The following is a 22,294-nucleotide window of genomic DNA, read 5'->3' as shown; positions in this document are numbered from 1 at the left end:
GAATCAACCTACCTGGGGGCCATGGGGTGGGGACCTCAGAGCTCGCCCTCTGTCTGCAGAACACGATGGTCCCTTATCCTCTTTCTCCAAATGCGCCTCCTTCACTCCTTCCTCACCAGTGTTTCCCTGCGGGGCGCTGGACCCTGGAGCATCTCCCCAGACCAGTGATGGAGCAGTAGATTCAGAACTGCATCTAGAATTCTCCAGGCCTGAGCAAGTTCCCGTCCACCCTCCAGCCAGACCCATTTCCTGCTCCGAGGGTGGCCCAGGGACCCTTAGAGTCAGTTGCTCTGAAAGCTGAGTCACCTGCACCCCGTTTTCTCCAGCGTTCACCTTGTCCACCACCACTGTGCTTTTTCCTTGGGGACACGCCTCTGCTCCCACCAAACGCCCCCCATCTGTGCTGCTCCCTGAAGTGACTTCTCCCTCCAGGACTCGGATCCTGCGTAGGAGGTGTTCGTTCTCTGCCCTGAAGGCCCGGATCATGTCTTCTATTCCCAGAACTACATCCTTTATCAGCTCTTTGTAACTGACTCCGAGCTCCGAAGTCAGCGCACTGAGCTCCCAGTTTTCCAGGGTGATGCACCCCATCCCGCCTTTGGATTTTCTGATGCTCGCAGACATGGCTTTCTGGAGCTGCCCCAGGTCTCTTTTCAGTCTTTGGTTTTCCTCTTCAAGTTCAGAAATTTTGCAGTAACTTTTCCCATTGCAGTCTTCAAGGTCCGAAATGACCTGCACGTGCCGGTCCAGCTCCCTCCGTAAGTGAGCGATGTCTCCTAGCAGCACACTCTTATCCTGCTCAAGTGCAGATATTTTTTTCGCATTTCTCTCCCTCTCTTTTTCCAGGATACGCAGTTTTCTGTGGCATCTCTCCTGATCTCCCTGAAGTTTGGCGTTATCATGTAAAACTTTGCTACTCTCTTTCTTCAATCCAGAAATGAGCCAACGAAACCTTCTTCTCACCCCCTTGAGGGTTCTCGGCTGCTGAGGGAGCCCGGACTGACCCAGCTCGGAGGGCCCCTCGGGGGGGCCTGGGCTCAAGTCGACCAGATCAGGCACCAGCCCAGGAAGAACTTGGCTGGTTCCCAGGGCCTCCGTCTTTCCCAGCTTAGCATCTTCACTACGCTTTCTGGGGTTTGCGTTGTTGGCAAACCAAGTATCCGTACTCTGGTTTGCCAAAGCCTGCTGAGGGTAAGCGTGCTCCCGGCAGCCGGGCCATCTTCGAGCAAAGCTCCAGTTCTCTCCCGCCAATGATGAAGTGTTCCACCCACGTCCCCCACTCCCACGCATCAGGATGGAGAGTTGCTGGAAACAAGCCTCCATCTCCTTTTCAAATTCCTCCAACCTGAGCACCATCCCATCGTGTGCTCCGTTTGGAGCCCAGAGGTGACTGGTGGGTCCCGCCCCCTCTGGCAATAAGGCCAGTCCTGGAGATGGTAACAAACCTCCCTCGTCCAGTAAGAAACGCGTCTCCTGGACCTCACAGTCCTCGGAGCCAGACTCCTCCGGGACATCCCTGTGGCCCGAGCGGGACCCTTCCAGATGCAACACCTTCTCCTCCTCCTCTTCCTGTCCCTCGTCCTCAGGGCTGTCCTCAGGGCTGTCCTCTGGCAGAAGCAGAGCATTTGCAGACCACACGTGGATTTTCTCCTTGCCCTGAACTCTCCTGATGGCTCTGCCCTGCTCAGCAAGGGGCTGAGCACCTTTGGGAGGTGGCCTGTTGGTGCCCGGAGCGCTGGAGAAGGCGGCTTCCGGGGCCTCCTCCTCTGATAAGGATGATGACAGCCCTCCTTCTCGCAAGCCCCAGACACGCCCTTCCCCCTGCCCCCTCCTGCCCAGGGATTCAGGACCCTGCGCTGACACCGAGGCCGCCCGCTGCAGAAGAGGCAGTAGAGCCTCCGGCGGGGGCTGCGGTTCTGGACCCCCGTTCTCATTCTGCGAGCTCTCTGGGGTCCCAACACCATCCTGCAGGCTCAGGTTCTCACAGCTTTCCTGACATGGCTGGCACCTGTCACTGAGGTCTTCCTCCTTCCTGCCCCAAATCCTCAGCCCCTGCATCTCTGGTCTCCACCCTGGGGCTCCTCCTCCCTCCTTCCAAAGGTCTTTTAGATCCCTGGGCCCTCTCCTGGGAAATCGGTGACTTGAAATACATGGGGACTCCTGGCAGAGGGAGGCATCGTGGCTCCTTGCCCGGTGATGATCCCGGCTGGGGTGTCCTGAAGCTGAGGGGGCAGGCGGGGGCCTGGCCTCCAGGCCCTGCTGGGCTTGCTGTCCTTCTGTGGAAGCTTCCAGGAGCAGCAGTGGCAGTGGCAGCGGCAGGGGAGCTGGGTCCCCAGCCTGCCCCCAGGGAGGGCGTGTGGACGTCTGCACCAGAAGGGACTCCTGGGCTGGGGCGGCTGCTAGTTTCTGCTCTGACATCCAGGCCGGCTCCACGGGGAGGAGTGAGCCGTCCACCCACTGCCCTGGGGGGCAGCCACAGATGAGAAGAAGAGTCTGTTCACCCAAGTTGGGCTCAGCTGGAGTAAACTGGGGATGGGAAGAGAAGATGAAGTGTGAAGCAGCCCCTTCCCCCTACAGCCTCTCCCCACCTCTCTGACCTCATCTCATCCAGTCACATTGGCCTTCCTAACACACCAAGCTGGTTACCACCCCAGGGCCTTTGCACCTGCTCTTCCTGCTGCCCAGAGTATCCTTCCCCCAGATACATGGCTCACACTCTTGCTTCATTAACATCTCAGTTCAAACTCAGAAAGGCCTCCCTGGCTACTTCCGCCACTCTCTGCCCATTCACCCCGCTTCATCTCCCTCTTTACCTCCCTTGCTCACTTCACTCTGCGTATGTGTGAGTGCCGTCTGACTCCCCCGTGGCCCTGCACCGCCCAGTATGGTAGCCACGGGCCACATGGCTCTTCACACTTGAAGCAATTAAAGTTAACACTCAGTTCTGCGGGCACACCAGCCTCATTTCAAGCACCCAGAAGCCGTGGGCGATTCACAGCTGCTCTACTGGACGACGCAGATGCAGGGTATCTGCAGCGCCGTGGAAGGCTCTAGGGGACAGTGCTGGGTAGACTCCGCTCCTGGCGGCAGGCACCCGGGCCAGGAACAGTCCCGGGCACACAGGAGGCGTTTTATAGATACTTTTGAACATATTTTCATATTCACTTATTCAATGCATTTATCCAGAGAGAAGGACTGGCCCAGCTCACAGAACAGACCCAGGCCGGGTGAGGCCTGGGAGGTGGCGCTTGGCTCCATCCAGGCTCACCGAGCGCCCTCGGGCCACGTGACCGCAGCCCCCCACCCCCGGCCACTCTGCTCTCATCGCCTGTACCTGGCGGGTCTGCCCAGGTGGCCTGCTCTTCTGCTGCCCATCCTGGTTTCCTGACTGTCTAACGTCGTCCCTCCACCACCCCAGGGGCATGTTCTCAGCTCTGTCTGCACTTGGGTGTGACACCGCACACCAGGCCGCCCAGAGCCAGAGGGGAAGGACTGAAGTAAGGCCTCTCTCTTTAGAACCACAGACCCACATCAGGGCTGGTTGGAACCAGGCTCCTGACCCTTAGGGGACAGCGTGGTGCAGTGTGGGCTATGAAGACAGGATTCCGGTCCCCTTCAGTGCTGTGAGGTCTTGGCTGCAGGGCAGCTGGGCCCAGGCACACAGCTGGGGCTCCCTTCCTGCACACCCCACTCAGAGCTCAAGGCCTTCCGTTCCATCTCCTCAGATATCCCTCTCAATTATTTCCAGAATGTTCTTCCAAACCCCAAGCTTCTTTACCTCCTTCTCCCACCTCCTGAGTGGTAGCCACACTGTGCAGCACACACAGTAGGGCTGATCAGACCCAACTGGTGCCTCGGACACACAGAAAGCCTCTGGCCTCACCTGTCCACAGTCAGATCCTGCAAAGTCTCCTGGGAGCTCGTCTGTGGTCTCCGGGCCTGGCATCAAAGCAGGGGGGCCTTGTCCAGCCTCGATGCAGCCCCAGGTGCAGGACCCCTCGGAGGGCTGGCCTGGGAAGAGACAGGACCCAAGGGTTAAAGAGACCCTCGTAGGAGCTATCCCACGACGGCCACCAGCACTGCCACCTGCTGCTGGGACTAGACATCACTTCTCCAAGGTTCAAGGCCTTTGAGCCTCGAAAGGTGGCCTGATGGTCACTTGCCCTGTCAGGTGAGGAACCCAGGCTGGGAGATGGGGATGACTGCTCACTGATGAGCACCAGAGTCAGGTCTGGAAGCCACCTCCGCTGATCACAAAGCCCACACAGGCGACAAAAGCCGTGACACCTCCCTCAGCCCCACAGCTTCATGGTTACACAGGGTCACAATTCCTGGTCCCCACCCCCTCACAGTCAGCACGTGGATGGAGGAGCTGATGCCCAGGCTTCGCCAGACAGGCCCCGCCCCCTTCCCAGAGGACAAATTTAACCTTGTTGGACTTGTCAGCTCTGCTCCCCAGAAATGGGATGGAGGGGAATGGTCAGCTTTGCTGGTCAGCAGCACCGCTGGGTATAAATGACCCCCCATCTGTAAACCGCACTTGGCCTTGGAAGTCTGTATGTAAACCAGACACCCAGTTGGACACTGTGGTCTTGGGGCTCCCCGAGTCAGTGGCTTTTGCAACAGGGATCCTGGAAGCTGTACCTGAGACTGTTATCAGATGCATTTGTTCCCATCAGAGACAACTTAGGGACAAGGGGCTTCTAAGCCCCAAAAGCTCCCCAGACCTCACAGCCATCTCACAGCTGAGCTGTCACTGGGTGGGGGCGGGGGATGGAACAGCTTCCGGTCATCACACAGTCTTCTGCAAAGACAAATCCCCCGGGGACATCCCTGCTGTGATGCTGGCACGTGTGTCTCCTGGCTGGCCCTCTTCTGGGAGCTGAGGGAGTGAGCCTAAATCAAGGACCTTGTTGTGGACACTGCAGGCTCTGACCCCACCCCTCCCAGCTGTGTGGCACTGAGCAAGCGACACTACCTCTCTGACCCTCAGCTTCCTGCCTGCAAAGCAGGAACTACCCCACCGCCCCCAACATCAGGATGTCGTCAGAGAGCTGGCCCCTGTCAGTGGGTGTCTGCACAGGGCTCTGCTAACCCCAGTTCCACACACCTGCTGAGCCCCTTGGTGGAGGGGCCCCGTCAGAGTCGGGGGAGGTCTGCCGGCTGTGGCTTCCGCAGGCGCCCAGCGCATCCTCCCTCGGCAGGAGAAGCGATCCATCCTGAACACGGCCCAGCGCATCCTTGAGGGAGACACAAGAAGTCAAGAAAGCTGTCAGTGCCCTTGGTTGTGGCTTCCCTCCAACTTCATCCCCACAGGTCCCTCCCAAGGACCCCAGGAAGGAGTCAGATCCCCTCTCTGGATGAGGACAGCAGAGGGCACATGATCTGGTCCTGTGTTCTCGGTTCTGCCAGCCAAACTGCCCCCTATTAGCACCCGGGCGCCATTTAGCAGATGAGGAGCTTGTCTGTGCAGCCAGGATTCCTCTGGGCTCCCAAGGGGGCACCAAAGGCACCAGTCCCCTCTCCTTCCTGAGCCGAAGTTCCATCTGTGTCCACCCACAGAGGTGGTGCCTGCCCCGGGCCTCCGGGTGGTCCTGCCCCTCAACTGTCCACAAGCCCCTAATGCCACAGCCAGGTGTCTGGGTGGCACTTCTCTTCCCTGGGCCTCACCCCAAAAGGCAAGAAGGGGTACAGCAAGGAGCCCCGAGTTTGCCCGCCCCATGAAGCATGTTAGAGGCAGCACCTTGACCACGCCTACTGCACCAAAGTCGTGGCGGGGGGCAGAAAATCTCAGCTCCAACCGCTGTCCACTAGGGGCCGGGGGTGGGTCTCTCACAGGTTCCACTGCCCGGTTCTAACGGGTGCTGATCACTTCCCAGCTGGCCCCCCAGCACACCTGAGGCCCTGCAGGAAGGATACTGGCCTCCATTCTGTCTGCGCCCTCATCCTAGCCTGCCCCGCACTAGGTGCTTAGTAATGTTTGAGACCCAGATGGATAGACCTGCAGGGAGGCAGACGCTGCAGACTCAGCAAGCATTCATTAGGCTCCTACTCTGCGTCAGGTGCTGTTCCAGGGAAGAGAGGAACAGAAATGAGCAGGTAATGCCCCGCCCCCCTCATCTGTGCCCCACGCCCTCACCTGTTCTCAGCAGAGCCCACATCGACCCCCAACTGGGCCTCCTGCTTCCTCTCCAGCCTGCCCGCAGCGGCCAGCGACACCCCCTTAAAATGCACTCTCTGGCCTGCCAGCACCCCCGGCTCCCTGCAGGCCCCAGGGCCGGCTCCTGTGCTGAAATCCGGCGCGGGGGCCCTTCCAGGGCGGCCACTGTGGCCCTGACGCCCCTCATCCTGGTTTCTGCTCACAGGGCCTCCTGTGACACAGGGTCCCCACCCGGGTCCCAGCCTTTCTCCGCACCTCCGCGTATGCTGTTCCTCCTGCCTGCCTGGAGCATCCTCCTGGGTCGGGTATTGGCCGCCGGCTGTTTGCTGGCAAAGCCCTCCCTCCCCGCACCTGGCACTCGCCCCGCCTCCACACCCCACTCAGCATCCAAACAATCGCACTGAAATGGAAACTGGGCTGGGGGTTGCTCTCCTGTTTCCAGCCCTTCCAGCTTCCCACTGGCCTGAAAGATAGAACCCCTTCCCCCCTGCCCTGGGCCTCACTACCCCCATCTCTGCTCCCCAAGGGGACCCCTCTCCCTCCTGCACTGGGGCCTGGCACCCCTAGTGCCTGCCGCCTACACCTCTCTCCCCTGCCCCTCTGCCTGGCCCACCTGCTCCCCGCCAGGCTCAGCTTAAAGGCCAAATCCTTGCTGAGGCCTTCCCTGACCTCCCCCCGCCCCGGAATGAAGCCCCTTCCCTCCCACAGCGCCTCCTCCTCACGACCCAAGTTTGTGACCCTCTGGTTCCCATGTGACGGTTTGTGTCTTGTCCAGTTCTCGTCATAGACCAGGGGTCTCCATCCCTGGCCACACCTTAGAATCACCCAGAAGCTTTTAACAAGCACCAGAACAGAGCTTCAGCCCAGACCAGTTAAAGCCAGAGAGGCCTGGGCCCAGCCTTCTGCTCCCACCCAGACCTGCCCGGCCTGCCCGCCACAGGGGCCTCGGCCCACAGCACTTTGGGTGCCTCTGGGGTTTATCCATTGGCTTCTCACTTGATCAGAATTATACATTTTTGTCAACAGCCTAAAATCACCATTGGAACGAGGTGGAGACAAGGAGATGAAGGAGAGGGAGAGAAGGTAGCAGAGAAGAGAGAGGAGGTCCACGAGGAAGAAAGAAGAGAGACGGACTATGATAGAGAAAGGGAGAGACAGAAATTCAAAAACACAAGACAAGCAAGAGAAAGGAACAGACGGAGGCAGGGAGGCGGAGGGCAGTGCCGAAGGCCGCCATCGCTGTGCTGTTCATTTCCATTTGAATTTCGTTCCAACTGACTTCAGTTCAGTTCAGCTCATTCTTACTGAACACCTACTACATGGCAGGCACCGCTCTGGGGCTGGGGATGCAGCCATGGGTAACACGCGCACAGACCCCTGCCTCGAGGCGGTGCCATCCAGTGGAGGGCTTCCTGGACGATGATGTGTACCCCCTTCATTTCACAAGTGATGAAAGCCATCCTCAGAGAGGGAGAGTGACTTGTCTGAGGTTGCACAGCACACGTGGTGGGAGAACAGGACCAGAATGCAGGTCTCCGAACTTGACCCGGGCCTTCTCCCCCGCTTCCTGCCCCTCTCTGCTCAGTCTTGTCAACCCTTCCTGCTTTTCAACACTCGCAGGAAGCATTTGCCTGTAGCTTTACGTGGCTTTAGTTTAAACGTGTAATTATCTTGAAAAATAATAAAAAAGAAGAAAACAAGGAATACCGTGAGCCAAAAACAAATATTATGAATGAGTTAGAACAAATCCCGCCAGGCTCTTTTCTATCCATAGACATTTAAATTCTTTCAAAAGTCTGTTTCTCCAAAATGTTGATTTTTTGCTTTGTGCATTTTTCACGTGATGGTCTCAAAGGAGCATGTCTCCTGCACGTTCTTCTGCAACGTGCCATTTGGGGGCTGCCCACTAATCTCTGACGTGAGGAACGCCTTCACTCACCAGGTCGGGTCCCTCTGATCAGACAGGTACGTTGTTTCCAAGTTTTACCAACTACAAACAGTGCTGAGATACTTTTAAAATTTGACAAGTATTTAGAATAAAATGGAATCTTGAGGTTTTGCTGATTTGTACTTATTTTATAAGTAATGGAACTGACATTTTTTGGTAAGATCACTGGCCATTTCTATTTCCTTTTATATTATTCTTATGTTCTTGGATTTTGCCTATGTTTTGTTTTTTGACACTGTTGACACTATGTTTTAAAGTTCTTGCTCGCTGCCACTGCCGGAGTGAGTGACAGCTGTGTGACAGGCACTTCTGCAGGTGCAAGCTCTGAGTAGGCGGGGGCTGCCTGGACTCAGGGAACAATGAAGATTCTTGTATCTGCCACCAGGGGTCGCTCTACTCACACTGCTGGGGCGCAGAGGCTGGCCAGAGCATCCAGCATTCCTGGTGCCGCTGTCCCCGGGGGCGTGACCTCAGCTCTGGGATGACTGCCTGACACTGATATTATTAAGTGTACGACTTTTAATCTCTTCGTACTGTTTTCTTGTTACCCTCTAGGCCAGGCCACAGCTCCCCGGCTGTCCCCTGCTGTAGCAGTCATTGCCCGAAGTGCCGTTTCTGCTCTTGTGTCTGTCTCCCCTGTAAGCTTTTGAAGAGCCTGGTCAGCCCTCCAGCCCCAGTGCCCGGCACGGTGCCTGGGACGTGCACGGTGCACAGTGCCCACTTGCTGAAAAGCATTTGGACACATCTGCAGGTAAGCCCGGCTTACCTTGCAAACCACAGTCCTTTTAAATTTTCTTTTTCCTGTGATCCTGAGCAGAACCCCCCTCCCCAAACCCCTCCCCAGGTCAGGAGTTTGCTCTTGCGGTGGTCATCCCTTAGGGGCTCCAAGCACCTGGCTCTAGGCACTGTGAACTGTGTGATCCCAGGCAAGCATGTGCCCCTTCTGTGGGGCTGGGGACAAAAACGCTGATCCCTGCCTGGCTACCTCCCGGCATCAAATGAGATCCTATCTGGGAAAGTGCTTTGCGAATATGAAGCAAATAAAATATCTTCTCATAATGATTACTCTCATCATAATTTACACCACGACACCAGAGCCCATCAGATGTAACCAAGGGGCCGGTTTGGGTGGAGGCACCCTAATAATGATCTGTGATGGTTTTCTGTATGGGGCTCACTTCCCTCTGGGTTCCCAATTTCTATACCTCACTTCCCAGCATTCCCATCTTGAAGTGCTCCCTTCAGCTGGAAGCTTCCATTCCCCACAGGCAGTGGAGGAAATACCTTCTTGCGGCCACTTACTCACTGAGTCACCCGCCCACCTAGCGTTCCGCAGCCTGTGGCGGGGCTGCGACTTAGGGCTGAATGGACCCCAGGTGGTGATGAGGAGGAAGGCACAGCTGTGAGGGGTGCATGTCACAATGGGGGCACTGAAGAGGGGAAGAGCTGACGTGAGGTCAGGAGAGACCTCGTGGAGGAAGTGACATTCTTACCCAATGGACAGACAGTAACAGGGTTACCAAGCGGCCACGGGGAACAGGTTGTAGGAGCTCCTAGATACACGGAAGGTGAACAGGTTGGAGGAGGCTGGCATATTCAGGGGCCTGCAGGAGCCCAGGGTGGGTGGGCAGTGAGCCTGGGGCAGCGGGCTGGAGCAGCAGGGGCTCAAATGCAGAGGTTAGGAAGTGGGGCTGGGTCCCAAGACAATGGAGCCACTGGGGGTTTATGAAGGAAGGTCATTCGGGGGTCACCACCGTTGTCCAGGGAAAGGCATTTAAGACCGCTTGCCCGTGGTTTTTAACCCCTCTAGGCCCCACCCCTTTGGAAATGCACCCTCAGGCTTGGGAAATCACGCATGCGTGCAACGCTCTCAGAACTCTGAGTATGATTTCACACGTGCACGGCCACGGCCACGGACGGGACCAAGACCCTGAAGGGCACCACCTGGCGTTGCAGTGTTGTTATCAATAGGTTCTAGCATTTTAATTTTAAAAGGCTATGCTCCCCCAGGAGCTGGTGACTGGCTGGTACTTTATGTCTCCCCAGGGCCCCCTCAGGCGGATGTCTTCCTCTCAAGGTGGCCCTTTGTGACTCCAAGATGCTCAGAGTCAGGGCTGTCAGTGCCCTCTGAGAGGAAGACAGCCTGGAAGACTCTGACAAACCCCATGGCCCTGGTTCCATTCCTCATTCCAAACACAGGGTCCCCAACAGTGACCCACAGGCTGTCAGGCCCCTTCCCCCTTCCTCTGTCTCCACCCTCATCCCCCTCCCCGCCGCCTCAGTCTCATCATCCTGCACCGGCAGGGGTCCTGTCTTACTTCCCAGCCCCGGTGCCCGGCTCACGCCCGAGCACACCTCATTGTACTGAGTGAGCAATTGTTAAATGCTGAACCTGGACCCACTGATGATGGTATTCACCAGCCCATCTTGGGGTCAGCCTGCTGGGGTGCAAATCCTGCCCCACCACTGCAAATCTGCAGGACCCTGGGACTCTCCATGCCTCCACTTCCTCACGTGTAAAACGGATAAAATAGTGCCGCCCTCAAAGGTCGCTGAGGGACAAAATGAGTGGACAACAGACGTAGAGCCTGGGGAGAGTGCCTGATGCAAAGACACCCCAATAAACACAGGGATCCCTTGTGCTCCCACGAACCTGGCAAAGAAGCACAGCAAGGAACCAGAAACTGACAGCTGCACTGTCTCACGGGGCCTCACAGCAGTGCATGCAGGGGGTGCTTGTGGTGGGTGCAGTCATGTCCCCAAAAACTCCTAAGCTGCAGTCCCAGCCACCACCCCTCAGTAGCTCAGAGCAGGACCTGATTTGGAAGCAGTCATGGCAGACATAATTAATTAAGTCACAATGAGGTCAAGAGGGTGGGCCCTAAGCCAGCATGACTGGCGTCCTCATAAAAAGGAGACGTTTGGACAGAGATGGACATGCTAGAAGCAAGTCAATGAGCAGAGACACAGGGAGAAGACGGCCGTCCACGAGCCAAGGAGAGAGGCCCGGAACTGACCCTCCCTCAGAGGCCTCGGAAGGAAGCACCCTGCCAACGCCTTGATCCTGGAGGACTGTTGTTTAAACCACACAGTTTGTGGGCCTCTGCTAGGGCAGCCCCAGGAAACCCCCGCAGTACGGAAGTCTCTATTTGCTCAGTAAGGAATTGAAGCACAGAAGTGACTAGCAAGGCTCCGGGCCCCACCAGCTGGGGGGACTCGGCCCTGCCTGTCTCCACCTGGGAGGACTGCCAATGTCTGGCTGCAGCAAGAAGCAGGTCTCCCTGGTGCCGAGCCCCCTGGGAGGGATCGTTAGCAAGGAGGTGGGAGCCTGCCTCCCAGAAGTGAGAGCAAGACACGCAAGAGACGCACAAACCACGAGGAAACGATGAAATGGACACTGACAGCCAAAGTGAGCCCTTGCTGACAGCACTCTCCCAGGGCGGCTCGCAGGCCGCCGTTTAAGATTGCTAAAAGCCAGAGTTGGCGACTGTCCTGTGACATTTTCTGCCGAAATGGTACCAGACATTTGTTCCGTCTTTAAAGGGCTTTGACATTCACTCTCATCGGGTTTTCGCTCTGACACACTCATGAGATAGCGAGGGCTGCTACCCCCTCACCCAGCACAATCCGCAGGGGCTCAAGGACGTCCCAAGTTCACAGGGGCACAGACGGGGTGGAACCCAGGCCCTGGGAGGCCAGAAGAGGGAATAGCACCCGAAGGACGCCAAGGAGGAGGCGGCGAGAACATACCCATCACTGACCACATGACTGCATGTTTGGGGGCTGAACTGAGTCCCCTGCAAGGTATGTTCAAGTCCAAACGGCCCACCCCACGACCAGTACCTGTGACCATGACCTTATTTGGAAATAGGGCCTCTGCAGATGTAAATTAAGGTGAGGTCATGCTGCAAATGGCATTATTTCATTTTTAATGGCTGAGTAATATTCCATTGTGTATATATACCACAACTTCTTTATCCAGTCACCTGTCAATGGACATTTAGGTGCTTCCACATCTTGGCTGTTGTAAACAGTGCTGCTATGAACACTGGGGTGCATGTATCTTTTCAAATTAGTTTTTTCCAGATATATGCCCAGGAGTGGGATTGCTGGATCATACACTAACTCTATTTTTTTGTTTTTTAAGGAATCTCCATACTGTCTTCCACAGTGGCTGCGCCAAATTATATTCCTACTAACAGTGTAAGAAGGGTAGAGAACAAGGAACTACATTCAATATCTTGTCATAACGTGTAATGAAAAAGAATATGAAAAAGAGTATACATGTGTAATCACTGTGCTGTTCACCACTGAGGTCACCAGGCTGGGCCTCCCCCACCTCACCTGCCCCCTGCAGGCTGACCTCTGACCTCTGAAACTAGGCAGCAGTTCCCAGCCCTTGGGCCAGGAGAACTACACCTGGGGATGGCCCTGCCCAGAAAGCCACTACAGTGCTCTGAGTCCCCCTCGGCCCATCACGGAGGAGTTAGTGACCACAGGCCCCGTCCACTCCGGGGCCCCGTCAGCCTATGTTTCCACCAGCACCTCCGCAGATCAGAGGAGACAAATCACAGTCACATTTAACCTTCTCCAGTCAAGGGTAAGCCCTGGGACAAACACACGAAAAGCCAAGATAGAGGAAACCATCCTGTAAGCAGTGTGGGTGAGTCTACCCAGCCTCCCACGGGATGAGGCGAGCCCAGGAAGAGACGATGGTGAAGAGGATGACGGGGACAGTGACAATGACGTGGCAGGAGCCAAACCTGGTTGGTCACTTACGGGTGCCAGGCACTGTGCTAAGAGCCCTCCCTGTACTTTCTCATCTCATCCTCATAATCACACTCAAGGCAAGTCTCAGTGTTGTTCCCACTTCACAGCTGGGAACACTGAGGCCAGAAATGTTTAGTAACCTGCCTGACGGTATCTCAGCTGGTAAGAGGCAGAGCCGTGCTGGAATCGACACTGCCTCTGTCCACTTCGGGTCCCACCTGTCACTTAAAGTGGGAGCATCTCACCCCCGTGCGCGTGGCTCCAGTGCTCAAGGATCAGCATTTTCTCTTCCACAGGCCCCTACACAGCAGCCCCTGCTTCCTCTTCTACTCAGCTGATGATGGGTTGGCTTCTCCCAATGCTAGAGGCAGAACTAGCTGGGAACCACACTTTATGGGCAATTTAAGGAGTTTCTGAGAGGATTTTGACCATGCACAGCAGCCTCCAGCAAAGTCTTGAGGGCACGGGCTCCATGTGAGCTGCCATCCTCCTGGGGCAGTGGGACTTTTCAATGATGAGGCGCGAAACATGGAGAAGGTCACAGATGCATGTGGACAAGGGCCTTGTAACTGATCGCACACAAGTTATCTAATGCCCCAGACTCCTCAAGAACCAGCTCTGCTCCAGCATCTCGACGGTAAGGGCAGCAGCCCTGATGCTTCAGAGCTGGGTGCCTGTGGTCAAGTCACCTAACCACCCAGAGCCCCGTTTCTCCATCTATTCAGTGGGATAACAGCACCTGGCTTGCAAGGCTGTTCTAAGGATTAAATGAGAGAACATGAAGTGTACAAAATGTCAGCAGCATCTCTGAAATATTTAGGTAACCACCCTTTTTCTCAGATAAAAGAAAGAGCAAGGGAAGATGGAGAGACTGGGACAATCAGGACTTAAGCCAACAGGATGAATTAAAGTCTTACATGTAGGAAAATTACAGGATTAAGGATTCTAAACGACAATCTCCATCTCTACACAATTTATTTTCCAAAATTACAGTACGGTGCCAATATGAAATGCACACTGTTTTCCTTTTATCTGATGCATAAAACGGAGAAAGAAGGAACAGGGCTTGTAGAAATGACATTAGTAGGATGAAGCTCTAAACAGATAAAATGTGACCACAGATAAACTCATTATTAAAAGGGTCTAGGCAGGTACACTCCATTATCCTGAGAAAATGCAGAGCATTTAAATTTCCAGTTAATTTGAAATAGATTAGCCAGGTCCAAAGATAAATTTGATTTTTTTTAAATGAGCAATCTTCTTTGGGGCTAAGGTGGCTCCCTGATTTTTCCTTAAATGTCAATTGACCCAGTAGGGAGTGGCAGGGATTGTGACCTCTTGGAGGGAGCTGAGTTAACTTTCTCTTGACAGGGAGGCAGCCTGCTGCAGGAGAAACGAAGCACTCTGGACTCACATCCAATTTAGATTAAATTCCAGTTCCACCTCTTCCTAGCTGTGTGACAACAGGTCAGTGCACTGCCTCTCTGAGCCTCAGCCTCATTCTCTGAGGAGTGTGGTTACTAACAGTACCTGCTTCATGGTCTGCATGAGCATGAAATGAAATGATGCCTTTGAAAACATCAGAGGGTGCCAAACACACAGCAGGAGTATTTTAAAAGTAAGTTTTTGTTCTCCCATCAGTCAGATGAATAAATGTGTCCAGCCTGCCCTCGCCCCAGAGCTTAAGAAACTTGCTCAGGGTCACAGAAGTAGCAAATAGGAAAACCAGAAAAGGATCCAACCCTGCGTGCTCTCTACAGCACAGCCCTGGGGACCTCCTGTGTCCTGCTGCTGGGGCGGAGGCTACAGAACCCATCTGACCAGGGCCTGCCCTCAAGGGGTTCACAGTCTAAAGGAATAAGGATGCCCGTACAGCACCACCACACTGGGGACTGTCATCACCTTTGGAGCTGAGTGGGAGGCGGGAAAGTGTGGTTGCTCTCCCAGGGATGGGGTGGATCAGGGAAGAAGTCACCAGCACAGGACAGTTATGTAATACTGCACGTGGAGGAGGGCATCTAGCAAGGGCCTGGCACAGGCAGGGACCCGCTAAATGTTGGACAGATGGACAGACAGGAGGGAACAGATGATGAGGGATGAAGGGTAGCTGGTTGGCTGCCCGGAGAATGGCTGGATGGAGAGATGGACAAGCAGATGGTGGGGTGAATGTGATGATGGAGTGTGGGTAGACAAGCGGGTGGACAGGTGGATGGGTGGGTGAGTAGGGGGACAGATGGGCATTGAGGTGGCTGGGAGAGGTTTGGGTGGATGGTTACGGCTGGCTGGGTAGATGGGTGGATGGGTGAGCGGGTGGAATGAGGGACAGATGGATGGGCTGGTGGGTTGCGTGGGTGGATGAAGAGGACGACTGGGAAATGGAGTCCACGTCTTGACCAAGTGGCTGTACCAGAAAGTTACAGAAAAGCGGGAAATCACTCGTGCCCTGGGTCGCAGCCACTTACCAGGCTACCGTGACCAGCAGTGCTGAGCGCTCTCTCCCCGGGGGCCTGGGCTCCCAGCTCCTTTCGCAGGCGCCTGTTTTGCTGGGCGAGGTCCTCCACCTGGCCCTGCAGGCCGATCTCCGACAGCTGCAGCCCGTAGATGCTGCAGCGCAGCTCCTCCAGCTGCCCGCGGAGCCGGCGCTCGGTGGCGCGCTGCTCCCGCAGCCGGCGCGCCGCCTCGTCCCGCTCGCGCTCGTCGCGCTCGGCCCTCGCCCGCAGGGCGCGCAGCTCCGCGGCTTCTTCGGGGACGCCAGGGCGGCCGGCCGGGCCCGGTGGTAGTGGGCTGCCCGGGGCCGAGGCGTCCAGCTCGGCCAGCAGGAGGCCCGCGGCGCCGCAGAGGCGCCGCACGTCCAGCTCCAGCCGCTGCACCTGCGCCCGCAGGATGCGCTCCTGCCCGCACACCAGGCGCAGCTGGCGCCGCTGGATCCGCCGGCAGCGCTCCAGGGCCGCCGCCTGCCGCCCCAGCGCCTCGTCCTTGCGCCGCAGCCGCTCCCGCAGCCGCCGCAGCCGCCACCGCTGCCGCCGGGCCGCGTGCTCCTTCTCTCGCACCTACAGGTTGGCGGTGGATGAGGGCGTCAGGAAGCCGGCCCGGGGACACCCTGGCATCCACACTGAGCCTGACCTTACTTTCAACTTCGGTCTTTTGTTCCGTGTGCTTTTTTTTTTTTTTTTGCATAAATGTTTGCATTGAAACGTTGCTTCAAAATACAATTTATCTCTATGACTTTTCTGGCGCCCCCTTAAATTTTGCCCAGGAGGCGAGTGCCTCACTCACCTCACTCTAGTGGGGACCCTGCACACCCGTGAGCTACCTGAGTCCTTGTAAGTGTAATAGAAAAGAACAAATCTGACTCCGTATTAGATCTGTTCCTTTGGTTTTAAACCCTGTGCCCTGTTTTCTAGGCTTAGCCTTGCTGGCTCTGCACCTTTTGTAAAACAATGTTGCCTTTAGCCTGAAATATACAGGCGAGCCATTCTCAAGGCTCTGATCTTTAAGGATATTAACACTTTTGCAATTATATAAAGATAACAAGTTGCAGAATAGAAAATAACGTTTGCTTTGTAAGAGGTTTTACAGGGATGCCATGACCTGACCCACGTGGACAGCTACAAGAACAAAGAACTCCTACAGCAAGAAGTTTGCAACAACCAACACACCCCCTCCCCTTTTTGTAGTATAAAATAAGCCTTAATTCTGACTTGGGCAGCATGGTTCTCCAAGACATTAGTCTGCCATCCTCTCAGTCTGCTGGCTTTCCAAATAAAGTCGTTTTTCCTTGCCCCAACACCTCATCTCCTGATATACTGGCCTGTCGTGGGGTGAGCAGAACACTTGATAACAGAAGGAAACTGCGCAGCAGGCAGGATCGGGATCGGCTGGTGCACTCTGGGAGGGCGGCGCCAGTGGTTCCAATACCGAATACCCTCACACCAGTTTGTAAAGAGCTGCCACCTGGAACCTCCTGAGTGTCCCCACTTTCAATCCAGAACTTCCCAGACCTCTCCATTTCCCCATGCGTAAACGGCTAATGCCTGGCCCAGTAAGGGTCAGCAGACCATGACTTCTGGTTGGTGAGACAGGCCCACGGGTGTCACAGCAGCTGTTGCTTACTGTGAACGCGCCCCGTGGAGCTACTCAGAAGTGACTTGAATAATGTTACACGGCTAAAAGTCACCGAACCTCCATGCGTGTGATTCAAGGTTTTTTTCTCTTTCCACTTCACCCCCTGCCTGGCGGGAGTACACATCTCTCTGCTTTTATATCTTCCCTTCTCCCCACCCAGGAGCTGTGGGCTGGACTGGGGTGATCCACCCACTGCAGAGAAGGGCATCCCTGCCTAATTTTCAGAATTAATTTATACAAATGAGTGGAACTGCCTCCATGTTAAGCTCTCCTTCAATTGCTAGTGCCTGCCGCTGCTGCTCGGTCATGGACATGAAAGCTTGCAGAAGACGAAGCAAACAAGCACTGTGTGTCTGTTAGTCCCAAACTCTGAATTTATCCCTCCCCCACCCTTTCCCATGTGGTAACCAAAGTTTGTTTTCTATGTCCATGAGTCTGTTTCTGGTCTGTAAATAGAATTTGTATCTTTTTTTTTTTTTTTAGATTCCACAGTACTATATATAAAACAGATAAACAACAAGGACCTACTGTATAGCACAAAGAATTATATTCAATACCTTGTAATAACCTGCAATGGAAAAGAATCTGAAAAGAAAAGATATATATGTAGTATGTGTATAACTGAATTGCTTTGCTGTACACCTGAAACTCACATTGTAAATTACTACATTTCAATTAAAAAACATTAAAAAAAAAAAAAACCACAATCAGGAGCAAACATGAAAGAGGGGACTCGGGAGCCACTTGGAAGGCTTTGTTGGACAGTGTGTATTGGCGTGGGGTTGGGGTGGGGCACATAGGGCAGATATAATTGGTGTTAGATCCCTGCGAGGAGAATTGCTCAGGGTCTGCCCAAAGGTGTGACTCCCGGAATTGGTGATGCTCAGCACGTGGAGGGGTCTGCCTTTATCACCTTTCAGGAAGCCACAGGTCACCACAGAAACGAGGCGTCTTTGTAGGCAACTGCAAATATTGATGACAACAGGGCAAAATTGCCATTTGGCAAATATCGGGTGCGAAGCGCAGAGTTCATGCAGTCCTACAAAACTGGCTCCGAAATACCAATAACTCTGGTGAGAGATTTAGGGTTAGAGGTCTGGGCTGGTTGAACAGCCCCCTCACCACTCTGAGCCTCTGCCCCTCATCTGGAAATAGGGTTTCATGACAAGACATTCCCAGGAACATACGGATTACGTAAGAATGCAATAAAGAGATGCATATGGGCATCAGGACTGCAGGTGCTGCAGTGCCTTGAGTTCCCTGACAGCATCCCCCTTGCTTGTCACCCTCATCCTCTGTCTCCCCATCACACTGTGAACCTCTCGTGATTGCAAGTCTGTGTCTTTTCACCCGGGAAATCCTACATGTATATAAAGCATGACTCAAAAAATATTTATTACGAGATTTGCCACAGAGAGATGACACTCTTAAGGGTGGGACCCCACATAACATCACTGTATCTCGGGTTAAAAACTCTTTTTGGGACACTGATGATGATACTGTGAACTAAGCAGAAATGAGCTTGATTTTCTGTACTGGAAATTCCATGTAAAGGGAGAAAATGTCACCTGCACATCTCCCTGACATCTCACAGACTCACTTCAATTCAATTAAACTTCTTATCTTTCCACGCTCCACTTCCATCCTATTAAATAGCTGATCTGGTATTTTTCAAATTTTTTGGACTGCTTCTCACAGTCAGAAACACATTTTAAGACCATACACCATTATACACATGCACATGTGGACAACCGAAACAGACGTTTCATCCAAACAGCATTCCCCTTGGTATGTGGCGCCCTTCTACACTTCCTAGTTGATTTCCATTTTTAAATACTGGCTGTGAATTATGGAACTGATTGCACAACCCACTGACAAGAGTCAGCCTGCAATTTGAGGATCGTTGTGCTGCACCGTAAATAGCAATTTACTGAAACACGATGACTCCTGGGATCTTTGGGTACTGGTGCAGGCATGAAGCTGCCTGCCAAGTCGGCAGTATTTCCTAGACATGCCTCCCCTTCCGCCGTCGTCACCTCTCCCCTGGAAGGCGTCAATAAAGACTGACATGAAAGCAGCTAGTGTTGTGTCAGTGCCTTCTGTTGTGAGTGTTGTACATCGTTAACTCACTTACACAGCCATTTAAGGGAGTTGGTACTGTATCATTCTCATTTCACAGATGAGGAAACTGAGGCCCAGAGAGGTTAAGTCACTTGGCCTAGGTTACACAGCTAGTGAGTGACAGCGCTGGAGTTTGGCTCCAGGCATCTGCTTCTAGAACCTGCCTCCTTAACCAGCCACTTCCTCTCTGACAGCACTCTGACTTGGCCCTATTCCCCACCCCACCCCCCCACCACCACCTCCACTATCTCTTTCCCATGCAATTAGGTGAGATCCCCCAAATCTTGACTTTGAGCCTCTCCTGCTAAGGTTCCCCTATGTCCTACTCTACCTGGCTTCCAGAATTCAGTTCATGCCGTGGCCCTGGCGATCTGTCCTCCCGGGACCTCTTCTGCCTCACCAACTCCCTCTGCCCAGCACACCCTCTGCCCTGGTCCCAGTATGCTCTTCCACACCTCTGTGCTTTGCCCCAGCTCTTATCTATCCTCAAAAGCCCTTCCCGCAAAGCCCAATTCACATGGCCCGGTTCTCTGTAGCCTTCCATCCACAAGCACACACACACTGTGCCTGCATGTCCCTCGTGTCACCCAGCATCCAGTCTGGGAGTGACTTGTTTCCTATCTGTGTCCCCACCAGCAAGCCAGCTCCTCAGTCATCTCATTGTCCTCGGGCCAGAGTTGGCACGCCTGATGTCAGGCACCAGTTGGACAGAAAGGAACCTCTGCTCAGAGCCCCCAGCGAATGCACAGCCCTGCAGTCCGCTCAGAGCGCCCTCTGTTGCCAGGGATCCTGGTCAGAGCCCTGTGGGGCAAGCAGGGCAAGATGGGGACCCCATTTTACAGATGGGGCAGCTGAGGCCCAGGGAGGCCACGTGACTCTGCCCCAGGTCCAGCAGCCCTGGCTTGCACTGTTAGAATGAGGACCCCTCTCACCCCTCCTGGCTGGGGTCTCCCAGGCCTGCCCTGCTGTCTGTTCCGTGGTAGCTGCTGCCACGTCCGAACGTCTGGGGAGGCTCTGCTGGGACAAGAAGCAAGTGCTGGGAAGAAGGTGGAGGGACTGCGTACCTGGCTGGCGAGCTCCCCCTGCAGCGCCTCCAGCTTCTCCTGGGCCCGGACAGAGGCGCTTCTCTCCTGGAACACGTGGCCGCTCAGCTGGTCCACTTTCTGGAGAAGTTTCCTCTCCGACAGCTCCAGCTCCTGAATTCTGCAGCATTGAAGCAGGAAGGCGCTTACTCAGGATGCTATAAACATGGCCTGAGGTTTTCACAGATGCCAGAGTCAACCTTTTTTTTTTCTTCTGTTATTTGGCCAATTGGATATTCTGACAACATGGCATTTTGTAAAACATTCATCCATGTCTTTTAAAAGATGATCTAAAATAATTCAGAGACCTCTTTTGAATAATAAGGCACCAGGCTTAAGGAATCTTAACAGCGACCTCACCCCTAAATCAGTAATCCCATCTTTGGGTCATACCAGCAAAGAACTGAGCCTGAACCAAACATCTGCGCTGTCTCACTGAATCCTCGCATTCTCAGCCTGCAGGTGGGTTCCCTTCCCCTTACTTCACATACGAGGAAACTAGGAAACGGAGGATCAGAGAGGCTGGGCAACTTGCCTAAGGTCACACAGCATTATAGAGTCCAGGCTGCCTGCCTCCCAAACTCACGATTTAGCCCTGTGTTCTGCTGCCTCCCATTTGAGCTACATTCTTGCAAATCTCTTCTAAGGAAACAATTGAAATGCAGAGAAAGGTTTCTGCAAGTAAAAGAATTCATCTCTGAATTATTTACAAAATTGAGAGGTTGGAAGTCACCTAACTGTTAGGAATGGCTAAGCCACCTGAAGACCTTCTTATCCTTAGAAAGTGATGGAAGCTGGAGGGAACAGCTGCCTACTGGTCTACTGAGGCCTTAACTGGGCTCATTCACCACTATGACCCTCAGTATCTTCATCTGTAAAATAAAGGTAATTGCACCTGGTTCAGAAGGCTCCTGTGATGATTAAATAAAATGATACACTGTTACTAATAAGGCCAAGAGTCCCCTCTCCTACTCTCCTTTTGAGTCCCTGGGAGAGAGTCTCTAAAGTGACAGAAGGGAGTGTGCCCTCTTGTGGAGATTCAAATCAAGTTCCTTCCAAACTGAACCGGGGAGTGGCCCCGTGTTAATCAGTCAGAGACTTGGGAGGAGCACCTTCCGACTGATTATAAAATAGGCTGATATCTGAATGGGAAAAGACAAGTCTCTCTTCTCAGATTTTCAGACCAAGCTGAAACATCAAGTCTGAGACAATATTGAATTCTGGTGTGATCTCTATTCTTAAACTAAGCAGAAAATGACTCATTTCCCTGGAACCTAGGAATGTTCCCTGAACATGCACAAGAAACTATAGATGTGAAAGTAAAGACCTTGAGATGGAGGAGATGATCTTGGATTATCTGCGTGGGCCTCACTGCAATTTACGACTGTCCTTATGAGAGGCAGAGGGAGATCTGACACAGAAGGAGAGGGCATGTGATCCACCGAAGCAAGATGCTGCACACTGCTGGCCTGAAGATGGGAGGGGCCAGAAGCCAAGGAACGCAGCTGTAGATGCTGGAAAAGGCAGACACAGATTTCCCCTCCAGCCTCTGGAGAGAGCACAGCCCTCTGCATAGCATGATTGTAGTCCAGTGAGGCTGCTTTAGAACATCTGCCTCCAGGAAAGGAAGGAAATGAATGTGCACTCCTTTTAGGCCCTAAGTTTGTAGCAATTTATCTTAAAAGCCACAGGAAAGCAATGCACTCGCTAATAAGAACTAGACAACTAAGTACCATTTTTTTTCACTGATTAATGACAAGTGAAAAAGAATCTATTACATACAGAGCTGCAGAGAGTGCTCTGAACTAGGAGACTCCATCGGGGAGCACCTACCAGGGTAAATCAGGGCCTCACGGCTGCAGGGACCGCTGCAGGGCAGGCTGCCTGGGGTCGAGTCCCAGTGCCCCACGTGGCTGAGTGTGTGACCATGAAGTCACTTCACGAGCCAGCACCTTGACTTTCCCACCTAGAAATTGAGGCTAACGCTATTACTTCGTTTTCAGTATTTTTAAAAGGCTTGTCTGTTAAATACGGATCAAGCTATCATTATTAATTTTGTTGCATTTAGATGAGAAATTAATTCGCAAC

At 53.9% G+C, this 22,294-nt stretch overlaps 1 protein-coding gene across 1 annotated transcript in view; it reads right to left on the bottom strand.

Moving 5' to 3' along the window:
- The window catches only part of C2H4orf50 (chromosome 2 C4orf50 homolog), an 86,595-nt gene that overhangs the window by 56,845 nt on the left and 7,456 nt on the right, over positions 1–22,294 (bottom strand). The window contains exons 3-7 of the mRNA XM_032493719.1: positions 20,189–20,327; positions 15,341–15,928; positions 5,111–5,240; positions 3,884–4,011; positions 13–2,526 (exon numbers count right to left, since the gene is read on the bottom strand). Coding sequence (XP_032349610.1) covers positions 13–2,526; positions 3,884–4,011; positions 5,111–5,240; positions 15,341–15,928; positions 20,189–20,327 — 3,499 coding nt within the window. The remainder of the gene's footprint in view (positions 1–12; positions 2,527–3,883; positions 4,012–5,110; positions 5,241–15,340; positions 15,929–20,188; positions 20,328–22,294) is intronic.

The sequence above is a fragment of the Camelus ferus genome, chromosome 2 (genome assembly GCF_009834535.1).
Source record: "Camelus ferus isolate YT-003-E chromosome 2, BCGSAC_Cfer_1.0, whole genome shotgun sequence".
NCBI classification, from domain to species: Eukaryota; Metazoa; Chordata; class Mammalia; order Artiodactyla; family Camelidae; genus Camelus; species Camelus ferus.
The sequence above is the reverse complement of the archived record's forward strand: the minus strand, read 5'-3'. Positions and strand labels throughout refer to the sequence as shown.